Here is a 23,886-nt window from a genome sequence, read left to right as displayed (position 1 = left end):
ATTTTTATACAAAATATTTGGATAGAAAATGTAAGAATTACCCTACCTTCTATACGTCTATATCTGTATACCACACACAGTAGCTATCTGACATAAAGAAATAGGTGTCGGTGTCGTAGCATGCCACCGGGATACAGTATCTCTATCTCTCTGGGGTTCGACCAAAGGTCTCTGCCTTTTCTCAAATGTATTTATTGAAGTATGAATATCATACAGTGGACAGCTAAGCCTACAGGCCTATACATACACTGTCCTGATACATTTAGTGCTCATATCAGCTGAACCGTGAGGTGGACAGTTATTGTTTTAGGTAAGTAGCCTAGAAAAAATACAAATAAAAAAATAGGCTATAAAGTTTTGCATATGCTACACATCGAAACACAAGGAATAGTGTTTTTGTAATTTGTTATAGGTTGTTTTTAAGGACATGTAAATGAGGCTCATTTGGCCAATATCCATTGTTTATTGATGTTGCTTGATGCGCCAGGTTGGATCTGAATGCAGATGGATGACCATAAGGATGACCATAAGGATGACCATAAGGATGACCAGATGGATGACCATAAGGATGACCATAAGGATGACCATAAGGATGACCATAAGGATGACCACATGCCTTAAAGGAAACTCTGAAATGGCACATTGTTGTTATGAAGATTTTTTAATATTCACATGAAAATCGGTCGCCAATAGGATGGAAACCTAGCTATAGACACCCTGAAGACTCTGGCAAGTGCACTAGTCCAGTGTCACTTTGATTATGCTGCACATCATGGTTCACCAGCAGACACAAACATCTAAAGATTAAGCTACCAGCCAAACAAGCTTGTAAGAATCGTACTTAAACTCCCCCCTCGTACTCATCTGGAAGTTGAGCATTTTTTCATCTCTATCTCTGTAATGTGTCTGTATCTCTGTAATGTGTCTGTATCTCTGTAATGTGTCTGTATCTCTGTAATGTGTCTGTATCTCTGTAATGTGTCTGTATCTCTGTAATGTGTCTGTATCTCTGTAATGTGTCTGTATCTCTGTAATGTGTCTGTATCTCTGTACTGTGTCTGTGTCTCTGTAATGTGTCTGTATCTCTGTAATGTGTCTGTATCTATGTAATGTGTCTGTATCTCTGTAATGTGTCTGTATCTCTGTAATGTGTCTGTATCTCTGTAATGTGTCTGTATCTCTGTAATGTGTCTGTATCTCTTGTCTGTGTCTCTGTAATGTATCTGTATCTCTTGTCTGTGTCTCTGTAATGTGTCTGTATCTCTTGTCTGTATCTCTGTAATGTGTCTGTATCTCTGTAATGTGTCTGTATCTCTGTAATTGTATATGTTTTCTTTAGTTTTTTTTTTACTATGGAAATAAGTTCCTGACTTTATTGTGCAATTCCGGTCACTTTAAATAATCTTTGTCTATATATGTATTTTTTTTTTTATCTAACAAATAAAATCAATCAATTCAAACTGTGCAGCGGACACCTGTTACAAAACACAAGAAAGTTGAATGACATTTAGAGATTGCCAAGCCAAGCCGTCGATACTGGGTAAACCTACAAGGTCAAGATTGACATCCACGAATAGCACAGAGTGCCTACCTACAGACTTGATATCATTGGCCACTTTAATAAATAGAACACTAGTCACTTTAATAATGCCACTTTAAGAATGTTTACATATCTCGGATTAATCATCTCATATGTACTGTATCCTTCACTATCTATTCTTTACTATCTATTGCATCTTAGCCGCTCGGTCACTGCTCATCCATATATTTTATACTTATATATTCTCATCCCATTCCTTTACTAGATTGTGTGTATTAGGTTTTGCTGTGGAATATGTTAGATATTAGGTTTTGTTGTGGAATTGTTAGATATTACCTGTTAGATATTGCTGCACTGTCGGATCTAGAAGCACAAGCATTTCGCTACACTCACAATAACATCTGCTAACCATGTGTATGTGACCAATAAGATTTGATTTGAAGTGCCCGATGTCAGTATGCTTTGTTTATTGGTTGTGTAGTGCACTGGCACAGAAACCTGTTGGTGGAAAATTCATTGCATATATTTTATATGATTATAAATATGGCATCAAAATGTTGAAAAACGGATTTCCCCAGAGCTGATCATTGTCGGCAGCCGTCTCTGATGGTTGTGTAATGAAACAGGCAGGTAGAGTGAGCTCGTCTGTGGTGGTCGGCGAACCCTCAACCTTCTGGCCCGTAGCCGTATGTGGTATTGACTGTGCCACAAAAGCATGCTGAAGTGGCAAAATCCACGTTTATAAACACAGGGTCGCTACAGTTAGTGTTATTTGTGGTCGTAAACCATATTTTGAGTTAATTCTATGAGGAGGGAAGGTGTTCATTTTATTTTATAGTACAAGGGGACGGTCATGTGGAACTTTTTGTAACTTTGGGGAGGGGGGTGCTTTTTTTATGACACCGTAAATTGTCAATTTTAATCTGTCCCTTAGTACTCACTACCTGTTACTACTCACTACCTGTTACTACTCACTACCCGTTAGTACTCACTACCCGTTAGTACTCACTACCTGTTAGTACTCACTACCTGTTAGTACTCACTACCTGTTAGTACTCACTACCTGTTAGTACTCACTACCTGTTACCACTCACAACCTGTTAGTACTCACTCCCAGTTAGTACTCACTACCTGATAGTACTCACTAACTCTTAGTACTCACTACCTGTTACCACTCACAACCTGTTAGTACTCACTCCCAGTTAGTACTCACTACATGTTAGTACTCACTAACTGTTAGTACTTACTCCCAGTTAGGACTCACTACCTGTTAGTAATCACTACCTGTTAGTGCTCACTACCTGTTAGTACTCACTACCTGTCAGTAATCACTTCCTGTTAGCACTCACTCCTTGTTAGTACTCACGACCTGTTAGTACTCACTAACTGTTAGTACTCACCACCTGTTACCACTCACTCCCAGTTAGGACTCACTAAATGTTAGTACTCACAACCTGTTACCACTCACTCCCAGTTAGTACTCACTACCTGTTAGCACTCACTCCTTGTTAGTACTCACTACCTGTTTGCACTCACTCCTTGTTAGTACTTACTACCTGTTAGTACTGACTCCTTGTTAGTACTCACTCCCTGATAGTACGCACTGCTTGTTAGTACTCACTACCTGTTAGTACTCACTCCCTGTTAGTACGCACTGCTTGTTAGTACTCACTCCCTGTTAGTACTCACTGCTTGTTAGTGCTCACTCCCTGTTAGTGGTACATGTTTTCATTCCATTACATCAGGTATCTCTGGACAAGGTTGAGGAATTGAACTTTCAGTTTACTTCTTGAATAGGAATGGACACCAAAGTCCATGGTAGTCCATACTGTATAGCGTATAATTGTATGGGTTATTTGACATTCCAATTTCATGTACAAATCTATCTAATTGACACCCCCCCCCCCCCCCCCCCTCCCCTACAGTATGAATTCAAATTGAAGAACATGAAGAAGAAGAAAGTCAACATCATTGTGTCTGCTGATGGTGTAAGGGTGGTTTTGAGAAAAAAGAAAAAGGTAAGGCCCCTTCGACAGATGACACCCCGATGAAGACAGAATGTCAAAACGTTAGGAATTATTCTATCATTGTATTGGAGACTTTTTCTTAGTCCCCTTCAATTTACATTGTATGAGTTTGGCTGTCTTGTGTAGTGTCCATAATGCACACTAACATCAATTATCATATTACACTGAAGTCAATGATACATATAGTACATTCGGAAAGTATTCAGACCCCTTGACTTTTTCACATTTTGTTACGTTACAGCCATATTCTAAAATGGATTAAATAAAAAAAATGTATTCAGCAATCTACACACAATACCCAATAATGACAAAGCAAAAACAGGTTTTTAGAATTGTTTGCAGAAATACCTTATTTAAATAAGTATCAGACCCTTTGCTATGAGACTCAAAATTGAGCTGAGGTCCATCCTGTTTCCATTGATCATCCTTGAGATGTTTCTACAACTCGATTGGAGTCCACTTTTGGTCAATTCAATTGATTGGACATGATTTAGAAAGGCACACACCTGTCTATAGAAAGTCCCAAAGTTGACAGTGCATGTCAGAGCAAAAACCAAGCCATGAGGTCGAAGGAATTGTCCGTAGAGCTCTGAGACAGGATTGTGGCACAGATCTGGAGAAGACGTTCTGCAGTATTTAAGGTCCCCAAGAACACAGTGGCCATCCATCATTCTTAAATGGAAGAAGTTTGGAACCACCAAAACTCTTCCTAGAACTGGCCGCCCGGCCAAACTGAGCAATCGTGGGAGATTGGGAGGTGACCAAGAAACCGATGGTCACTGACAGAGCTCCAGAGTTCCTCTGTGGAGATGGGAGAAACTTCCAGAAGGACAACCATCTCTGCAGCACTCCACCAATCAGGCCTTTATGGTAGTGGCCAGATGGAAGCCACTCCTCAGTAAAAGGCACATGACAGCCCGCTTGGAGTATGCCAAAATGCACCTAAATGACTCTCAGACCATGAAAAACAAGATTCTCTGGTCTAATGAAACCAAGATTGAACTCTTTGGCCTGAATGCCAAGCGTCACGTTTGGAGGAACAGAGAGATCCTTGATGAAAACCTGTTCCAGAGCGCTCAGGACCTCAGCCTGGGGCGAAGTTTCACCTTCCAGCATGACAACGACACTAAGCACACAGCCAAGACAACACAGGAGTCGCTTCGGGACAAGTGTGGGGTGGCAGGTAGCCTAGTGGTTAGAGCATTGGGGCGCTAACCGAAAGGTTGCTAGATGGAATCCCCGAGCTGACAAGGTAAAGATCTGTCGTTCTGCCCCTGAGCAAGGTAGCTAATCCACTGTTCCTAGGCCGTCATTGTAAATAAGAATTTGCTCTTAACTGACTTGCCTAGCTAAAAAAAAAAAGTATGTCTCTCCATGTCCTTGAATGGCCCAGACTTGAACATGATTGAACATCTCTGGAGAGACATGAAAATAGCTGTGCAGCGACGCTCCACATCCAACCTGACAGAGCTTGAGAGGATCTGCAGAGAAGAATGGGAGAAACTCCCCAAATACAGTTGCACCAATCTTATACCCAAGAAGACTCAAGGCTGTAATCGCTGGCAAAGGTGCTTCAACAAGGTACTGAGTAAAGGGTCTGAATACTTACTGTATGTAAATGGTATATCTCTGGGTATTTTTTTATATACATTTCTAAAAACTTGTTTTTGCATTGTCATTATTTGTGTGCAGATTGATGAGGGGGAAAAAACAATTTAATTAATTTTGGAATAAGGCTGTAACGTAACAAAATGTGGAAATAGTGAAGGAGTCTGAATACTTTCCGAATGCACTGTACATCTACAGTTTCCGTGTGTTATATGTTTTCAACAGTGTGAAGTGTGTAACTGTTCCTTCCAGGGCCAAAAGAAAAAAAAATATTAAAAAATGTATCCTGAAATGTAAAAATACAGTTTTCTGATCAACATTCTTTGCATATGGAGGCGGAATGGCTTATGGATGCGGAATGTGTTGATTTGCCAAAAGATGGAATGCCATAGCTCTCTGTCCTTCACGGAAGCTGCAAGGTCCTCCATATTGAGTGTCTGCAGTTGGAAAAAAGTTGAAGTCCATATTTATTTTAGGTGAAACACTTCATAAATCTGTCCCTAAGTCATACGTCATAGCAGTGAATTGCAGCATTGTGTTGTTCTCTGGTTGTCTTCCAGAGGAAAGAGTGGTCATGGGATGACAACACAGTCATGATAACACAAGACCCCATCTATAGGTAAGGGAATGTCAAAGTGTCCTCAAACATACACACTCTTTTTAAAAGTCCAATGTAGCCATTTTTTAAAATCTCAATATCAAATCCTTTCTGGGTAATAATGAAGTACCTTACTGAGATTGTTTTCAATTAAAATGGTCAAAAAAGAGAGGCTGGGAAGTCTCTTTCCTATTGGTCTATTACCTCATTTATAGGCGGTCTTTATCATAATTTTCACAATTTCATAGTATTATTCCAACCTCACAGTGTGGAAAAGAAAGATATATAACACACAGGAAAATCATGTTTTTCACTGCACTGAGCCTTGAACATTTTTTGGGGGGTATATTTATACATTGATGACTTTTGGTTGAGTAGTTAAACGCTCAGTAAGGTCAAAATTCAGTTTTATTGATGAAACTAACACTGTAAAAGTATGAAAATGTCATCAGTGTTATTTCCTAGTAGAAAATACTATATTTTGGGAGGGGTACATTTTACCCCATTTTCATGATATCCAATTGGTAGTTACAGTCTTGTCCCATCGCTCCAACTCCCGTAGGGACTCGGGAGAGGCGAAGGTCGAGAGTCATGCGTCCTCCGAAACATGACCCTAACAAGTCGCACTGCTTGCTTAACCCCGAAGCCAGACACACCAATGTGTCAATGAAAACATTGTATAGCCTGCGACCGATGTCAGCATGCATGCACCCGGCCGACACAAGAAGTCGCTAGAGTGCGACGGGACAAGGATATCCCAGCCAGCCAAACCCTCCCCTAACCCAGACAACGCTGGGCCAATGGTGCGCCACCTCATCGGTCTCCCGGTCACATGATTGAACCCAGATCTGTAGTGATGCCTTAGACCGCTGCGCCACACGGGAGGCCCCTGAAAATACAATCTACATAGGACGTTCTAATCAACAGCTTGTATGGGCGGAAGATTTTGGCTTGCCAGGTGACATCACAGGCAGTAAATTGGTTAGTAGACCAATAACCAAGAGAGTAACAGCTAGTTTCCAGTTTTCCCCTTCCCCACTCAGACCACTCCCAGACAGTCCCAGCAAAATTATTTATCGAGAAATAGTTTTTGCTAAAAAGCTAATTTTGTGAATTTTAATGGAAAACTTTTACAGTAAGTTACTTAATTATTACAGAGAAATGATTTGATATTGATTTAAAATGGCTGCATTGGGCCTTTAAAAGTGAAATCAATCAAATTCTCATTATCAAGACATTTTCCCCATCTCATTTAGGATTTTCTATGTGTCACATGACGCCCAGGAATTGAAGATCTTCAGTTACATTGCGAGAGATGGACAGAGCAACATGTTCCGTTGTAATGTCTTCAAATCCAAGAGGAAGGTAAGACCTTAGAGATCCTGTAATTCTACAGTGTCTTCAGAAAGTATTCACACTGCCTTGACATTTTGTTGTGTTACAAAGTGGGATTAACATTTATTTAATTGGTATTTTGTGTCAACGATCTACATAAAATACTCTGTAATGTCAAAGTGGAAGAAAAATTATAAGAAAAATTATAACTTTTGTAAAACATTTATGAAAAATAAAACACTAATATACAGTATCTTGATTATATAAGTATTCAACCCCTTGGGTCAATACATGTTAGAATCACCTTTGGCGATTCTTTCTAAGAGCTTTGTACACCTAAACCCAGCAAAAAAAGAAATGTCCCTTTTTCAGGGCCCCTGTCTTTCAAAGATAATTCATAAAATTCCAAATAACTTCACAGATCTTCATTGTAAAAGGTTTAAACACTGTTTCCCATGCTTGTTCAATGAACCATAAACAATTAGTGAACATGCACCTGTGGAACGGTCATTAAGACACTAACAGCTTACAGACAGTAGGCAATTAAGGTCACAGTTATGAAAACTTAGGACACTAAAGAGGCCTTTCTACTGACTCTGGAAATCCCCAAAAGAAGGATGCCCAGAGTCCCTGCTCATCTGTGTGAGCGTGCTGCAAGGAGGCATGAGGACTGCAGATGTGGCCAGGGTAATAAATTGCCATGTCCGTACTGTGAGACGCCTAAGACAGCGTTACAGGGAGACAGGACGGACAGCTGATCGTCCTCGCAGTGGCAGACCACACAACACCTGCACAGGATCGGTACATCCAAACATCACACCTGCGGGACAGGTACAGGATGGCAACAACAACTGCTCGAGTTACACCAGGAACGCACAATCCCTCCATCAGTGCTCAGACTGTCCACAATAGGCTGAGAGAGGCTGGACTGAGGGCTTGTAGGCCTATTGTAAGGCAGGTCCTCACCACTGGCAACATCACCTATGGGCACAAACCCACCGTCGCTGGGCCAGACAGGACTGGTAAAAAGTGGTCTTCACTGACGAGTCACGGTTTTGTCTCACCAGGGGTGATGGTTGGATTCGCGTTTATCGTTGAAGAAATGAGCATTACACTGAGGCCTGTACTCTGGAGCGGGATCGATTTGGAAGTGGATGGTCCTTCATGGTCTGGGGCGGTGTGTCACCGCATCATCGGACTGAGCATGTTGTCATTGCAGGCAATCTCAATCTGTAACGCTGTGCGTTACAGGGAAGACATCCTCCTCCCTCATGTGGTACCCTTCCTGCAGGCTCATCCTGACGTGACCCTCCAGCATGACAATGCCACCAGCCATACTGCTCGTTCTGTGCGTGATTTCCTGCATGACAGGAGTGTCAGTGCCATGGCCAACGAAAAGCCCGGATCTCAATCCCATTGAGCACGTCTGGGACCTGTTGGATCGAAGGGTGATGGCTAGGGCCATTCCCCCCAGAAATGTCCGGGGACTTGAGGTGCCTTGGTGGAAGAGTGGGGTAACATCTCACAGCAAGAACTGGCAAATCTGGTGCAGTCCATAAAGAGGAGATGCACTGCAGTACTTAATGCAGCTGGTGGCCACACCAGATACTGACTGTTACTTTTGATTTTGACCCCCACTTTGTTCAGGGACACATTATTCCATTTCTGTTAGTCACATGGTGTGTGGAACTTGTTCAGTTTATGTCTCAGTTGTTGAATCTTTGATATGTTCATACAAATATTTACAATATTTATGTTAAGTTTGCTGAAAATAAACGCATTTGACAGTGAGGGGACGTTTCTTTTTTTGCTGAGTTTAGATTGTACAATATTTGCACATTATTTCTTTAAAAAAAATTCAAGCTCTGTCAAGTTGGTTGTTGATCATTGGTAGACAGCCATTTTCAAGTCTTGCCACAGATTTTTAAGTCGATTTAAGTCAAAACTGTAACAAGTAGGCCACTCAGGAACATTCAATGTCGTCTTGGTAAGCAACTCCAGTGTATATTTGGCCTTGTATTTTAGGTTATTGTCCTGCTGAAAGGTGAATATGTCTCCCAGTGTCTGTTGGAAAACAGACTGAACCAAGTCTTCCTCTAGGATTTTGCCTTTGCTAAGCTCTATTCTGTTTATTTTTATCATAAAAATCTCCCTAGTCCTTGCCGATAACAAGAATACCCATAACATTCTTTAGAGTGGTACTTAGAGATGTGTTGTGTTAGATTTGCCCCAAGCATAATGCTTTGTATTCAAGACAAAAAGTTCCTTTCTTTGCCACATTCTTTTGAAGATTTACTTTAATGGCTAATTGCAAATAGGATGCATATCTTGGAGTATTTGTATTCTGTACAGACTTCCTTCTTTTCACTCTGTCAATTAGGTTAGTATTGTGGAGTAACTACAATGTTGTTGATCCATCCTCAGTTTTCTCCTATCACAGCCATTAAACTCTGTAACTGTTTTAAAGTCACCATTGGCCACATGGTGAAATCCCTGAGTGGTTTCCTTCCTCTCCAGCAACTGAGTTAGGTAGGACGCCTGTATCTTTGTTGTGACTGGGTGTATTGATACACCATCCATAGTGTAATTAATAACTTCACCGTGTTCAAAGGGATATTCAATGTCTGCTTTTTTATTTTTACCCATCTACCAATAGGTGCCCTTCTTTGCGAGGCTTTGGGAAACCTACCTGGTCTTTGTGGTTGAATCTGTGTTTGAGATTCACTGCTCGACTGAGGGATCTTACAGATAATTGTATGTGTGAGGTACAGAGATGAGGTAGTCATTCAAAAATCATGTTAAACATTATTATTGCACACAAGAGTGTATCCATGCAATTTCTTATGTGACTTGTTAAGCACATTTTTACTCCTGAATTTATTTAGGCTCGCCATAACAAAGGGGTTGAATACTTATTGGCTCAAGACATTTCAGTTTTAAATTGTTCATTCATTTGTAAACATTTATAAAAACATAATTCCACTTTGTGTGTAGGCCAGTGACAAAAACATCTAAATTTAATCGATTTTAAATTCAGGCTGTAACAAAAAATGTGGAAAAAGTCAAGGGGTGTGAATACTTTCTATATATCTTCTATGTAATTCTATGGTTAAAACAGTGTGTATCGCTGTGGGAGTGGGCTGGGTATGAGATTATCCACAGGATCCAGATCAGTGGCATATAATCAGTGGTGTATAATCCATGGTATATAATCAGTGGTATATAATCAGTGGTATATAATCCGTGGTATATAATCCGTGGTATATAATCAGTGGTATTTGATCCGTGGTATATAATCTGTGGTGTATAATCCGTTTATCTCTACAGGGTATCAGATATGTGGCAGCAGCTGCTTAGGGAAGGGGGCTAGGTATAGGGACTGTGCCATGATGCATTAAAGGAGCCTTGGGACTCTTGGATCAATAGAGAGCTTTGTCTATACACACACACACACACACACACATTGTCTCATCTACAAGATCACAGTTGCACACAGTACACACATCTGATGACTTTCAACTCTGCACGATAGAAAAATGCTCGTAGAAAAGAATGGCACGTGACTACCCCATAGCTGCATATCAAACAGCGGAAATGTTCTTCATTACAAAAGCCTGGATAACAACCCTTCCAGTGAGGTTGACTCCCATCCCTTCACCATGGATACCAGGCATGTACCGTTGACAGTGACTGATTGAAGCAACATACTAATTTGTCCCAAATGACACCCTATTCCCTATTGGCCCTGGTCAAAAGTAGGGCACTACGTAGGGATGCAGTCAGAGTGAAAGAGGCTTTTAATTCTGACATTTGCAACCTGTACCACCTGCGATCTGTACCAGAAAGTAAAGACACAGGATGTAATCCCCTATATGGTGTAGTCATGCTTCTCAGATGCCTCCAGCCCTGAACCTCTTATCTCGGACTTCCAGATCAAACTTTGTCCAGAGGAGTGGAGGGTAAACTGCTGATACTGGGTTTGGTAACCCTGGCTCCCATTGATCACTGTTGGGTTGATAGAATCCTGAAATTACTAAATTGGCCTTGTGGTCCAGATGGTTATTTTTTCGAGAGCAGTGCTAGTATCTCAAAGGTCGTGAGTTCACTTCCGGTTGGGCCATGTAAAAGGAAAATTAGTGGTGATCTTTTTGGATTGAGGCATCTACTGGAAATAGCCCAAATGATCGTCATACGGTACAGTATGGTACTTACTATACATAGGTAACACAGAATATCATAAACATATAACGATGGTTATTATTGTTGCGCCATAGGAGCACACCGTCTCACACACACAACACTTGCCCTGTGCTTACCGACACACAGTAGTGATTGACAGCCTTGTGGCAGCATTCCTCCACAGTATGAATGTGAGGCATTTTATAAGCACCTTGTCAATGTGCCGCTGAGTACCCAAGACAACCCACCTTCGGGCCTTGTGGCATTATCGCTCTAAGGGCAAGAATGTATAACGTTGGAAGTATTGAATTATTTTGGCTATATAATCAATGGATTTTTGAGTTCGTTGTGCCTTGTAGGGTCTAAAGGAAAAGCTTGAGATCCTACGGCTCTGGAATGAACCAATCCATTACAACGACAGCATGTACCTACTGAATTACTGTGCCGTCAAAACCTCTCTTCCCTCCTTTTGTTGTCCTCTCTCTCCCCCGTCTCTCTCTCCCTCCCTCCTCTGTCTCCCCCCCCCTCCCCTGTCTCTTCCCCTCCCTCCCTCCCTCCCTATCTCTCCCCCTCCCTCCCTCACCATCTCTCCCCCTCCCTCCATCCGACTCACCTCCCTCTCCCCTTTTCTTCCACCCCTCACCCCTATAGTCCCAGGCCATGCGCATTGTGCGGACAGTGGGCCAGGCCTTTGACGTGTGCCACCAGCAGACCCTGCAGCAGACAGGGGAGCAGAGCTCTGAGGATGGACTGGACACCAATGCTGCCGACGCAGATGGGGAAGACGCCGTGCCAGGTGTGACTCACTTGCCCATGCACCATACTGTCTTATTACCTTATACCATTTTATTACCCAATACCATCTTATTACCTAGAACCATTTTACTACCTAGAACCATTTTATTACCTAGATCCATCTTATTACCTGGAAACATCTTATTGCCTAGAACCGTCCTATTACCTAGATCCATCGTATTACCTAGATCCATCTTATTACCTAGTACTGTCTTATTATCTAGAACCATCTTATTACCTAGAACCATATTATTACCTAGAACCATCTTATTACCTAGAACCATCATATTACCTAGATCCATCTTATTACCTAGATCCATCTTATTACCTAGTACTGTCTTATTATCTAGAACCATCTTATTACCTAGTACTGTCTTATTATCTAGAACCATCCTATTACCTATAACCATCTTATTACCTGGAACCAGATTATTACCTAGAACCAGATTATTACCTAGAACCATCTTATTACCTAGAACCATCTTATTACCTAGATCCATCTTATTACCTAGTACTGTCTTATTATCTAGAACCATCTTATTACCTAGAACCATCTTATTACCTAGATCCATCTTATTACCTAGAACCATCTTATTACCTAGAACCATCTTATTACCTAGTAGCGTCCTATTACCTAGAACCATCTTATTACCTAGAACCATCTTATTACCTAGTAGCGTCCTATTACCTAGAACCATCTTATTACCTAGTACATACTGTTCTATATTTGCACAGTGGGGACATTCTCTTCTGAGACTCAATCAGTTAGAGTGTGACTCTAGAGAGAGTGGAGAGCAGCCAAATTCTGATTCGATGTTTCAAGCGTCTTTCGGACTGAAAAAATCTCTAAAATACAATTAGTTTGTATAAAAGGAATGGGTTATGTTATACGTTTTTGCTGGTGGTAGTTGGTCCCTATTTTAGTATGTTTATGATTTGTTTTCTCTGTCTCCATCCATCTCTCTCTCTCTCCATCCATCTCTCTCTCCATCCATCTCTCTCCATCCATCTCTCTCATTCAGCCAAGACGAGGTTGGCATTGTCTGATTCGACCGACCTTGAAGCCACCACAGAGGAGAGCATCGACTGTTTGTCATCTGACCTGGACAAGACCAAAAGCCAGGACCTTCTTAGTAAAGATGGGAAGGTACTGTATGACCTGAGTCTTATTCATTACATCACACTGTAACGAAACGTCTTGCAACAGAAAATGTATGTGGACACCTGCTCATCAAACATCTCATTCCAGAATCATGGGCATTCATATGGAGTTGGTCCCCCCTTTGCTGCAGTAACAGCAAACTCTTCTGGGAAGGCTTTCCACTAGATTTTGGAACATTGCTGCAGGGACTTGCTTCGATTCAGCCACAAGAGCATTAGTGTGTTTGGGTACTGATGTTGGTTGATTAGACCTGGCTCGCAGTCGGCGTTCCAATTTATCCCAAAGGTGTTCAATGGGGTTGAGGTCAGGGCTCTGTGCACGCCAGTCAAGTTCTTCCACACCGATCTCAACAAACCATTTCTCGATGGACCTCGCTTTGTGCACGTGGGCATTGTATAAGGGCACAAGGCGAGACCCAAATGCAGAGAAAGGAGGCAAATGATTGAGCTCCGATATTTATTAGAACAAAAGGGGTAGGCAAAAGGCAGGTCGGAGACAGGCGAGAGTTCTTAAAACCAGGAAGACAAGGAAAAAACAGAGACTGGGAAAAATAGGAGCCAGGACAAACGTCAGTTGACTTGGCAAAACAAGATGAACTGGCACAGAGAGACAGGAAACACAGGGATAAATACACCGGGGATAATAAGCGACACCTGGAGGGGGGTGGAGACAAGCACAAGGACAGGTGAAACAGATCAGGGCGTGACACGTTGTCATGCTGAAACATGAAGGGGCCTTCCCCAAATTGTTGCCTCAAAGTTGGAAGCACAGAATCTATAACATCATTGTATTCTGTAGCGTTAAGATTTCCATTCACTGGAACGAAGGGGTCTAGCCTGAACTATGAAAAACAGCCCCAGACCATTATTCCTCCTCCACCAAATTTTACAGTTGTCTCTATGCATTGTGGCAGGTAGCGTTTTCCTGGCATCCACCCAACCCAGATTAGTTCGTTGGACTGCCAGATGGTGAAGTGTGATTCATCACTCCAGAGAATGCGTTTCCACTGCTCCAGAGTCCAATGGCGGCGAGCTTTACACCACTCCAGCTGATGCATGGCATTGCGTATGGTGATCTTAGGCTTGTGTGTGGCTGCTCGGCCTTGGAAACCCATTTCATGAAGCTGCCAACGAACAGTTTTTGTGCTGACATTGCTTCAAGAGGCAGTTTGGAACTCGGTGTTGGAACCGAGGACAGACGATTTTTACGCGCTACGGATTTCAGCACTCGCCAGTCGCGTTCTGTGAGGTTGGGTGGCCTACCACTTCACAGCTGAGCCATTGTTACTCCTAGACGTTTCCACTTCACAATAACAGCACTTACAGTTTACCGGGGCAGCTCTAGCAGGGCAGAAATTTGACGAACTGACTTGTTGGAAAGGTGGCATCCTATGACGGTCCCACGTTGAAGCTTTTTGCAGATTAACAAACACTACTGAAGCATCTAGTGTGGAACTGAGATGTTATCTCCTGTTTGTCGTTATCTTGTGTTTGTTGTCATAAGGTTGAGAAATATTTCATAGGGTGGTGCTGTAATATTAATGTGTTCCTATGTTTTATTGATGAAAACACAGCATGATGCCCTCCAGTGCTCTACTAACCAGTGTCATACAACCCACTCACTATCTATTATCTCTCTCTCTCTCTCTCTCTCTCTCTCTCTCTCTCTCTCTCTCTCTCTCTCTCTCTCTCTCTCTCTCTCTCTCTCTCTCTCTCTCTCTCTCTCTCTCTCTCTCTCTCTCTCCCTCTCTCTCTCTCTCTCTCTCTCTCTCTCTCTCTCTCTCTCTCTCTCTCTCTCATTCCATATTGATATGATAAGGTCTATGGTGGGGGACTTCTGTGTTTGAGCCAATGGTTGTTAGCAAGATGATGATAGTATTGTGTATTCTAGATGTCTTGTTTTACAGTAAACGTCTTATCTAACAACGGAGTTCAAGAAATAGAGTTCAGAAAACATTTACCAATAAACTAAAGTAGAAAAATATAATCAAATCAAAAAGTAACACAAGAAAATGACATAACAATAACGAGGCTTTATACAGGGGGTACCAGTCCCAGGTCAATGTGTGGGGGTACAGGTTAGTCCAGGTCATTTGGAAAGTGACTGCATAGATAATAGACAGCAAGTAGCAGCAATGTAAACACAAAGTGGGGGAGGCATACATTGTGGCCATTTGATTAATTGTTCTTATGGCTTATGGCTTGGGGGTAGAAGCTGTTAAGGAGCCTTTTGGTCCTAGACTTGGCGCTCCGGTATCGCTTGCCGAGCGGTAGCAGAGTGAACAGTGAACAACCTCTATGCAGACGACACCATTCTGTATACATCTGGCCCTTCTTTGGACACTGTGTTAACAAACCTCCAAACGATCTTCAATGCCATACAACACTCCTTCCATGGCCTCCAACTAAACGGATGCTTTTCAACCGATCGCTGCCCGTGTAACAGTATAGCACCCGTTGCTCCATAAAAGCCGCTGCCCTTGCAGAGCAAGGGGAACAACTACTTCAAGGTCTCAGAGCGAGTGACGTCACCAATTGAAACGCTATTAGCGCACACCCCGCTAACTAGCTAGCCATTTCACATCGGTTACACCCGCACCTGCCCGTCCGCACCTGCCCGTCCGACTAGCATCACTACTTGCCTTACCTCCGTTATCCTACCTCATTTGCACACACTGTATATAGACTTTTTCTATTGTATTATTGACTGTACGTTTGTTTATTCCATGTGTAACTCTGTGTTGTTGTTTGTGTCGCACTGCTTTGCTTTATCTTGGCCAGGTCGCAGTTGTAAATGAGAACTTGTTCTCAACTGGCCTACCTGGTTAAATAAAGGTGAAATAATATTTTTTTAACAGTCTATGACTTGGGTGACTGGAGTCTTTGACAATTGTTTGGGACTTCCACTGACACCGCCTAGTAAAAAGGTCCTGGATGTCAGGAAGCTTGGCCCCAGTGATGTACTGGGCCATACACAGTTACTCTGTAGCGCCTTACGGTCAGAAGCCGAGCAGTTGCCATACCAGGCAGTGATGCAACCAGTCAGGATGCTCTTAATGGTGCAGCTGTAGATCTTTTTGAGGATCTGGGGACCCATGCCAAATCTTTTCAGTCTCCTGAGGGGGAAAAGGTGCTGTGCCCTCTTCACGACTGTCTTGGTGTGTTTGAACCATGATAGTTTGTTGGTGATGTGGACATCAAGGAACTTTAAACTCTCGACCCGCTCCACTGTCGATGTTAATGGGGGCCTGTTTCCACTCTTTTTCCTATAGTCCACGATCAGCTCATTTGTCTTGCTCACATTGAGGGAGAGGTTTTTGTCCTGGCACCACAATTGTTGTGTCGTCAGTAAACTTAATGATGGTGTTGGTTTCGTGCTTGACCACGCAGTCGTGGGTGAACAGGGAGTACAGGAGGGGACTAAGCATTTTTTGGGCACCCTGGTGTTGAACGCTGAGCTGTATTCAATGAACAGCATTCTCACATAGGTGTTCCTTTTGTCCAGGTGGGAAAGATCAGCGTGGAGTGCGATTGAGGATCTGTGGATCTGTTGGGGTGGTATGCGAATTGGAGTGGGTCTAGGGTTTCTGGCATGATGGTGTTGATGTGAGCCATGACCAGCCTTTCGAAGCACTTCATGGCTACCGACGTGAGTGCTACAGGGCGGTAATCACTTAGGCAGGTTACCTTCGCTTTCTTGGGCACAAGATGCTGGTCTCTTTGAGACATGTAGGTATTAGGTCAGGGCGAGGTAGAAAATGTCAGTGAAAACACGTGAATGTTGACCTGTTTAAAGGTCTTGCTCACATTGGCTATGGAGAGTGTGATCACACAGTTGTCTGGAACAGCTGGTGCTCTCATGCATGTCTGATAGGCTCGCGTGACTAGGCAGCTCGCGGCTGGGTTTCCCTTTGTGGTCCGTAATAGTTTTCAAGCCCTCCCATATCTGACGAGCATCAGAGCCAGTGTAGTAGGATGCAGTCTTAGTCCTCTATTGACGCTTTGCCTGTTTGATGATTAGTCGGATTTCTTATAAGCGTCCGGATGAGTGTGCCTCTCCTTGAAAGCTGCAGCTCTAGCCTTTAGCTCGGTGTAGATGTTACCTGTAATCCATGGCTTCTGTTTGGGATATGTACGTACGGTCACTGTGGGACAATGTCATCGATGCACTTGGAGTAGAGGACAGTTGAACGGTCTGGTCTGTCTCCACTGTATACCATCAATATACTTTAATTAATGAACTAATAATCTAATGATAATCCTCTATGAGCTGAGATGAGCTGAGATAAACTCCATCAAACCAGATTGTCTTTGTACTGTAACATGCGGTAGATGTCTGTCACAAAAGCTAACATGCTGTACAACACAAGAAGGTACTCAAAGACCCCCATAAATACTGTCAGACATAACAACCACTCTCTTCCAGACCACTATTTATAGTCTCCCTTGTAAAAGGTATTCTTTCCCTTTCTCTTTCTGCTTGTCAATAACTTTCTATCTTCCTATCTTCCCATCTCTCTTTCTCTCTCTACCTCTTTGTTAATAGCTTCATCTTGCCTCTCTGATTGTATCAACCTCTTTTGTAGCCTGTTGTATTGTATTGAACCGTATTGTGTTGAATCCCAGCCCGGTGTATTCATAGCACAGAGATAATCACTGCTAGTTTGGAGCTGTTCTTGGTGCTGTGTCGTTATTTCTTGATGATGGTAGGCTTATTAAGTGAAGAGCTAAATGAAGTCCAATAGGTTTCCAAATTGAGCTTTCACTATTGTGGTATACGCAATTATAACACGCAGTAACATAGTGACACCATTCACCAATGGGAAATCAAGGCTAATACTATCAGACAGAATAGAAATCATGACAGTTTTGCTCAACATAAAGATAACAGTATTATTAACTAATTCCTGCCTGCATGAACATACAAATATGTACAGTATGGGCTTGTAGAATTTCAGTAACTTCCCCAGAATGTACAGTTTTTTTCTGAAATCCCGATTTGAGGACTCCCAGAATCAGGAGGGAATAAACAGGCAATCTGGGAATTCAACCGGGATTTCTGGGAAAAACAGGAGATTTGGGGAAAAGTTACTGGAATCTTGCACCCTAACAATATGTAATGTAACGTGCACCCTCCTATCCTCATTCATTATAGATCACTAACAACTGACCTGGTGCTCTTTATTCCCCATCCAAGGACCCAGCCCTGCAGCTGACCTCCCCCAGAACGGGGCCGTCCGTGTCGGACCTCTTGGCCGTGGACTCCCCCCGCTCAGTGGAGCACCAGGTGCAGCTGCTCCAGAGACTGCTCCAGCAGCAAGAGCAGCAGGCCCAGGCTGCTGCAGCACAGGTAGACACATTTTCTAACTTTTCCAAATTACAGTTTGTCTTGTTGAATGCGGCTTATGAGTAACATTGGTATAGTTTGATTAGCCAAAATACTGTACATTTCACTGTTTGTTATGGTAGTTTAGATCAAAAAGAGACGATTAAACTTGAGCCACAGTACCTTGGCAGATTATTAGCTAGCTAGAAATCTCTTACAGCATTTTCTGTGGTGAGCACAAGTGGCTATTTCATAATGTGTCTGAACCATCACTATAAACAGTAACGTGTGTATTATAAATACGACATTTTATATATTGAGTTTTTTTGTTCATATTTCCGAATGTGTTTACGTTATTGAACGCACCACACACCTCTGGAAAACTTTTAAGTAGTTCAATTAGTGTTTATTTTGTTTAATTGGTTCGTGCTACCCTGAGCTACCACTCTAATGACTGACAGTTCAACAAGGGAGAGGCATTGCCTTTTGCTGCTGGGGCGATAATGAATGATAAGACAGTGCTCTTCATCAAAGGTAGCTCTCAGCTCTGCTGGTGTAAGAAGACACCAGCAGTGACTAACGAGCTCAACTCTCTACTCTGTTTCTCACTCTCTCTTGTCATTCCTGTGATCACATGGCTTGGTCTAATGAGGTTTGGGCTGGTTTTTGGTTATAACGACGAACAGAGGCAGAATCACAGGAGTGAAGAAACGTTCACTTTGATCCTGGATCAGTGGATGTGTGTTTGTGAATTTTAGTCAGATATTTTTGGGTATTTCTGTGTGTGTATGTTCAATAACCTCTGGGTGCATATTCATTCATATTATTTTACTGTGTGTGTGTGTGTATGTGTTTGCGTCCTCACAAATATAGTAATACACAAATGTGTGTGGGTTCGCATTTTTGCATGCATGCGCCTGGTGTGTAAGCATGCACACGAACATACAGTATCTACATACACTACCTACATACAGTATCTACATACAATATCTACATACAGTATCTACATACAGTATCTACATACAGTACCTACATACAGTATCTACATACAGTATCTATCTACAATATCTACATACAATATCTACATACAGTATCTACATACAGTATCTACATACAGTATCTACATACAATATCTACATACAGTACCTACATACAATATCTACATACAGTACCTACATACAATATCTACATACAGTACCTACATACAGTATCTACATACAGTATCTATCTACAATATCTACATACAATATCTACATACAGTATCTACATACAGTATCTACATACAGTATCTACATACAATATCTACATACAGTACCTACATACAATATCTACATACAGTACCTACATACAATATCTACATACAGTACCTACATACAGTACCTACATACAGTACCTACATACAGTATCTACATACAGTATCTACATACAATATCTACATACAGTATCTACATACAGTATCTACATACAGTACCTACATACAATATCTACATACAATATCTACATACAGTATCTACATACAGTATCTACATACAGTATCTACATACAATATCTACATACAGTATCTACATACAGTACCTACATACAGTACCTACATACAGTATCTACATACAGTACCTACATACAGTACCTACATACAGTATCTACATACAGTATCTACATACAGTACCTACATACAGTACCTACATACAGTATCTACATACAGTACCTACATACAGTACCTACATATAGTATCTACATACCTGCAAACGTGTGTGTATACACTCTCACCTCCCAGTGTGTGTGTGTGGTGTGTGTCTACCTAGACGTGTGTGCTCCAGGACCAGCTGTCAGTGGAGGTGCGTGCAAGGACAGACGCCCAGGCCCGGGTCCAGAGACTCCTGCTGCAGAACACTGACCTGCTGCAGCACATCTCCCTACTGGTCAAACAGATCCAGGAGCTGGAGCTCAAGGCTGCTGGAGGACTCAGCTCCAGTGATTGAATCTGCTTCTTTATCCATTCTCTCTTCTCTTATCCCTCGCTTTCCTTCTTCTCCCCCTCTATCTTCATCCTTCTTTCTATTCTCATCTCTCTCCTCTCATCCCTGTTTCTCTTCTCATCTATCCCCTCTCATCCCTGTTTCTCTTCTCATCTCTCCCCTCTCATCCCTGTTTCTCTTCTCATCTCTCCCCTCTCATCCCTGTTTCTATTCTCATCTCTCTCCTCTCATCCCTGTTTCTCTTCTCATCTCTCCCCTCTCATCCCTGTTTCTCTTCTCATCTATCCCCTCTCATCCCTGTTTCTCTTCTCATCTCTCTCCTCTCATCCCTGTTTCTCTTCTCATCTCTCCCCTCTCATCCCTGTTTCTCTTCTCATCTATCCCCTCTCATCCCTGTTTCTCTTCTCATCTCTCTCCTCTCATCCCTGTTTCTCTTCTCATCTCTCCCCTCTCATCCCTGTTTCTCTTCTCATCTCTCCCCTCTCATCCCTGTTTCTCTTCTCATCTCTCCCCTCTCATCCCTGTTTCTCTTCTCACCTCTCCCTTCTCATCCCTGTTTCTCTTCTCATCTCTCCCCTCTCATCCCTGTTTCTCTTCTCACCTCTCCCTTCTCATCCCTGTTTCTTTTCTCATCTCTCCCCTCTCATCCCTGTTTCTCTTCTCATCTCTCCCCTCTCATCCCTGTTTCTCTTCTCATCTCTCCCCTCTCATCCCTGTTTCTCTTCTCATCTCTCCCCTCTCATCCCTGTTTCTCTTCTCATCTCTCCCCTCTCATCCCTGTTTCTCTTCTCATCTCTCCCCTCTCATCCCTGTTTCTCTTCTCATCTCTCCCCCCTCATCCCTGTTTCTCTTCTCATCTCTCCCCTCTAATCCCTGTTTCTCTTCTCATCTCTCCCCTCTAATCCCTGTTTCTCTTCTCATCTCCCCTCTGATCCCTGTTTATTTTCCCATCTCTCCCCTCATCTTTCATCCCTTTCTCCTCCTCCTTCTGTACTGTCATGTATTTATCATCAACTTTGACATCACAGCTCATCAGCAACGCTGTCATCTTGCCTGTCATCTGCCTGTCATCTGCCTGTCATCTTGCCTGTCATCTTGCCTGTCATCTTGCCTGTTATCTTGCCTGTTATCTGCCTGTTATCTGCCTGCCATCTGCCTGTCATCTTGCCTGTCATCTTGCCTGTCATCTGCCTGTTATCTGCCTGTTATCTGCCTGTCATCTGCCTGTCATCTGCCTGTCATCTTGCCTGTCATCTTGCCTGTCATCTTGCCTGTCATCTTGCCTGTCATCTTGTCTGTTACGCTCGTCGTCAGATGATAAATGACCGGACCAAGGTGCATCGTGGTTCTTTATTTGAAAATGTAACACCGGGAAAAACAATGAACACAAACCGAACGTAAAGCTAGTCGTGCATAAAGCAACAAACAAAAGACAAGATCCCATAAAACCCAAAAGGAAACTGACAACTTATATCTGATTCCCAATCAGAGGCAACGATAGACTGCTGCCTCCAATTGGGAATCAAACACACCAACATAGAAACAGAAAACCTAGAATGCCCACCCTAATCACACCCACTAATCACAAAAAGGCTCTCTAAGGTCAGGGCGTGACATTGCCTGTTATCTTGCCTGTTACCTGCCTGTCATCTTGCCTGTCATCTTGCCTGTCATCTTGCCTGTTATTTGCCTATCATCTTGCCTGTCATCTTGCCTGTTACCTGCCTGTCATCTTCCGTGTCATCTTACCTGTCATCTTGCCTGTTATTTGCCTGTTATCTTGCCTGTCATCTTCCGTGTCATCTTGCCTGTCATCTCGCCTGTCATCTTGCCTGTTATTTGCCTGTTATCTTGCCTGTCATCTTGCCCTTTCCAGTTTATCATAATCTCCGCTCTCAATTATCCCCTCAAATCACCTCCTCTCTCTCCTCTCTCTCCTCTCTCTATTCCCTCCATTCATCTTCTTTCCACTAATTGTCTTTCTTTATTTTATTTGTATCTTTCATTATTTATCCCTCTTTCAATCTCGCTCTCTCTCTTCTCTGTTTTCTCCACAGTGGGCTCCCAAGACAGTTTGCTGGAGATCACCTTCCGTGCTAAGCCCCCCCTGCGTGATGCCCACACCACCCCCACCTCCATGGGCCCCCAGCAGGGTCAGCCCCAGATCAACAATGGCCCATGGGCCTCCACCCTAACAGGGTCCTCTCCACCAGGGACCAGGGCCCCGGAGAGCCTCTCTCTGGGGCCTGGCGGCAGTGCCGTGAGGCTGGAGTGCTTCCGCTTTCCCCGCCGCGGGGGAAAGGAGCCCCACCAGAACCAAGACCAGGAGGGGGAGAGTCCGAGCTCAGGCGGCCCAGACGGGGACTCCCCTGTGGGTGGAGAGGAGGTCCTTGGAGCCCTGGAGTTCCTCCGGTTCCGGGAGTCGGGGATCGGTTCGGAATACGAGTCCAACACGGACGAGAGCAGTGACAGGGACAGCTGGGGGCAGGGCGAGGGGGCGGGGCCTGAGGGCGCGGCACGCCTCTTCAACGTGCTGAACGCAGAGAGCCCTTCAGACTGTCTGGATGATGAGATGGCTGTGTAGCCCTCCACAGCTCTGCTTCACTAGGTCATATCATATACAGTAGTGCTATAGTGTTGTTGACAGTTCTCCTCCCTCCCAACTCTGCTCACAGTACTTTTGTTTGATATTTGTTCATATTTATTAGATATTTGTTTATAATTCATTAGATATTTGTTTATATTTATTGGATATTTGTTTATATTTGTTTATATTTATTTGATATTTGTTTATATGTATGTATATTTCTTTGATATGTGTTTATATTTATTAGATATTTGTTTATAATTCATTAGATATTTGTTTATATTTATTAGATATTTGTTTATATTTATTTGATATTTGTTTATATTTGTTTATATTTATTTGATATTTGTTTATATGTATGTATATTTCTTTGATATTTGTTTATATTTATTTGATATTTTTTTTATATTTGTTTATATTTATTTGATATTTGTTTATATGTATGTATATTTCTTTGATATTTGTTTATATTTATTTGATATTTGTTTAGATGTATTTGATATTTGTTTATATTTGTTATACTTGCTAAATATGTTTTTGTTGTTGCATTGTGTACATATGTTGGATATTTTATTATTTGTTTATTTTTGCCGTTTTTGTTTATATTTGGTCACATTTGTTTATATTTGATGCAGTTGTTTACATGTGTTTGTTGCATTTGTTTATATTTTTTTATATATTTTGTCTCAGCACTTGACTTTCTGCTGCTGTTTCTACTCCCCTGGGCTTATTGCAGTGTAGTTGTAGCCTGTGT

At 42.4% G+C, this 23,886-nt stretch overlaps 1 protein-coding gene across 1 annotated transcript in view; it reads left to right on the top strand.

Moving 5' to 3' along the window:
* The window catches only part of LOC139560150 (carboxyl-terminal PDZ ligand of neuronal nitric oxide synthase protein-like), a 39,892-nt gene extending 16,509 nt beyond the window's left edge, over positions 1 to 23,383 (top strand). Inside the window, exons 3-10 of the mRNA XM_071376694.1 lie at positions 3,466 to 3,558; positions 5,736 to 5,794; positions 7,030 to 7,138; positions 11,939 to 12,083; positions 13,105 to 13,229; positions 18,441 to 18,593; positions 20,372 to 20,540; positions 22,603 to 23,383. Coding sequence (XP_071232795.1) covers positions 3,466 to 3,558; positions 5,736 to 5,794; positions 7,030 to 7,138; positions 11,939 to 12,083; positions 13,105 to 13,229; positions 18,441 to 18,593; positions 20,372 to 20,540; positions 22,603 to 23,129 — 1,380 coding nt within the window. The 3' untranslated portion in view covers positions 23,130 to 23,383. The remainder of the gene's footprint in view (positions 1 to 3,465; positions 3,559 to 5,735; positions 5,795 to 7,029; positions 7,139 to 11,938; positions 12,084 to 13,104; positions 13,230 to 18,440; positions 18,594 to 20,371; positions 20,541 to 22,602) is intronic.
* Positions 23,384 to 23,886: the final 503 nt, after the last annotated feature.

Source organism: Salvelinus alpinus, chromosome 30 (genome assembly GCF_045679555.1).
Source record: "Salvelinus alpinus chromosome 30, SLU_Salpinus.1, whole genome shotgun sequence".
Taxonomy (NCBI): Eukaryota; Metazoa; Chordata; class Actinopteri; order Salmoniformes; family Salmonidae; genus Salvelinus; species Salvelinus alpinus.
The sequence above is the reverse complement of the archived record's forward strand: the minus strand, read 5'-3'. Positions and strand labels throughout refer to the sequence as shown.